The following is a 2,212-nucleotide window of genomic DNA, read 5'->3' as shown; positions in this document are numbered from 1 at the left end:
GAGGTGGTTTGTGCACCCCCCACCGCCTACATCGACTTCGCCAGGCAGAAGCTAGATCCCAAGATTGCTGTGGCTGCACAGAACTGCTACAAAGTGACCAATGGGGCCTTCACTGGGGAGATCAGGTGAGCCTGAGGCAGAGAGTGGCGTGGAGGGCAGTTTTCTTGTAGGCTCCTTGCTGAACCTTGGTGTTTATCTGTTTGTTTTAGCCCTGGCATGATCAAAGACTTAGGAGCCGCATGGGTAGTGCTGGGGCACTCGGAGAGAAGGCACGTCTTCGGGGAGTCCGATGAGGTTGGTAGGCAGGAGAGGAGGTATGGCATGCTTTCATCCGAGAGGGCTGGCTCACTGTATTTTTTTCTTCAACAGCTGATTGGGCAGAAAGTAGCCCATGCCCTATCCGAGGGGCTCGGAGTGATCGCCTGCATTGGGGAGAAGTTAGATGAAAGGGAAGCCGGCATCACCGAGAAGGTTGTTTTTGAGCAAACCAAGGTCATCGCAGGTATCTCTGGAGAAGGACCTTTGAGCCTAGCAAGGGCTGCCGAGATGGGTGGGGAGGTCAAAAATCCTGCCGCCTGCCTGATTGTGTTGAGCCAGGAAAAGAGAGGGTGACTTGCATGGTCCTTGCCACTTCTGTTCCTGCAGAAGGCGGAAACTCTACCTTCAAACGTCTCTAGGGGCTGGTGAAATGGCTCTGTGGGCAAGGGTGCTTCCAGCCAAGGCTGAGGGCCTGTTTGATCCCCCAGACCCACATGGTAGGAGAGAACCAACTCCTGAAAGTTGTCCTCTGGCCTCCGTGTGTGCCGCATGTATACACACACTCACATATAAATTGTTTAAAAGGGGCTGGAGAGATGGCTCAGTGGTTAAGAGCATTGCCTGCTCTTCCAAAGGTCATGAGTTCAATTCCCGGCAACCACATGGTGGCTCACAACCATCTGTAACGAGGTCTGCTGCCCTCTTCTGGTCTGCAAACACACACAGACTGAATATTGTATACATAATAAATATTTAAAAAAAAAAAAACAAAAACTAGGTGATGCGAAAAGGCTCCCCAGGGGCAGCAGGCCATTACTGTTACACCCTAGAGAGCTTTACTGGGCAGCTCCCTCCTCTTCACTGTTCTCACCCTGGTCTCTGTCCTGCAGATAATGTGAAGGACTGGAGCAAAGTGGTCCTGGCCTATGAACCTGTATGGGCCATTGGTACTGGCAAGACTGCAACACCTCAACAGGTAACTGCCCAGGAGCCCCGGGGGTCCCCAAACTCTCCAAGAAGCTTGACTTCCCAAGGATGCTCATAGACCTTGCTATTCTCTGATCCCAGGGCTTTTCCAGAAACTAAACCCTGTCCACGCACCAATGGGGTTTTTTTGTTTGTTTGTTTTTTTCTCTTTGAATGAACAGGAAAGGTCTTACTTGGTCTACCTTCTCTTTCTAGGCCCAGGAAGTGCATGAGAAGCTTCGGGGTTGGCTGAAATGCAACGTCTCTGATGCGGTGGCTCAGAGCACCCGAATCATTTATGGAGGTGAGTGGGTCTGGCCCTGGCCAGGATGGAAATGGGCTAAGATCAACTGAGGCCCCACAGAGGTGGGGTTTAAGTGGATTACCCGTCCCTGACCGAGCCGCCTTCCTGTTTCTGTTACAGGTTCAGTGACTGGAGCAACGTGCAAAGAGCTGGCAAGCCAGCCCGATGTGGACGGCTTCCTCGTGGGTGGGGCTTCCCTCAAGCCCGAATTTGTGGACATCATCAATGCCAAACAATAAGCACCGTCCATGTCCCCTGCCCTCTGCCAGGCCAGGACTAGGTTGCCCAGAAGCTTAGAAACAGCTCCCACCAGTCACATGCTTCTGATGTCATCTGCCCCATCTTGTGTCCTAATCCACGCTGTACCTTCCCGAACCTTTTACACCTCCCTGTAATGGTTGGGACCAGGCCAATCCCTTTACCACCTAAGAGAATGAAATACGTCTCCTATTTCACCAAGGCTCGTGGAGGAGGGTGGAACAAGTGGAACTGATTCTGTCCCTTCAGGCGAGGCAGGAAAGTGAAGTCACCTTTCCTTCCCTTCTCGGTGTACGCTGAAGTCGAGATCCTCTGGCCCTAAGAGGCCGGGCATGTTCCCCTCTCCCACAGTGCCGAAGCCCTAGTACCATGTTTGTGAACCATCTTACATGTAAGGGAAATAAACACCTGGCCCTGAGCTTTGCA

The 2,212-nt window shown here is 52.4% G+C and overlaps 1 protein-coding gene across 1 annotated transcript; it reads left to right on the top strand.

Annotated features, from left to right (window-relative positions):
- The first annotated feature begins 6 nt into the window (after positions 1–6).
- Positions 7–2,204, top strand: LOC126496159 (triosephosphate isomerase-like). Its single transcript, XM_050133714.1, has 6 exons — positions 7–125; positions 210–294; positions 370–502; positions 1,149–1,234; positions 1,441–1,528; positions 1,649–2,204. The coding sequence occupies exons 2-6, from the start codon at positions 217–219 to the stop codon at positions 1,765–1,767; spliced, it is 504 nt and encodes a 167-aa protein (XP_049989671.1). The 5' UTR covers positions 7–125; positions 210–216; the 3' UTR covers positions 1,768–2,204.
- Positions 2,205–2,212: the final 8 nt, after the last annotated feature.

Source organism: Alexandromys fortis, unplaced genomic scaffold, assembly GCF_014885135.2.
Source record: "Alexandromys fortis isolate MF-2015 unplaced genomic scaffold, M_Fortis_MF-2015_v1.1 scaffold_1430, whole genome shotgun sequence".
In the NCBI taxonomy this organism is placed as follows: Eukaryota; Metazoa; Chordata; class Mammalia; order Rodentia; family Cricetidae; genus Alexandromys; species Alexandromys fortis.
Note: the sequence above shows the minus strand (reverse complement) of the source record. Positions and strands in the feature narration are given on the sequence as shown.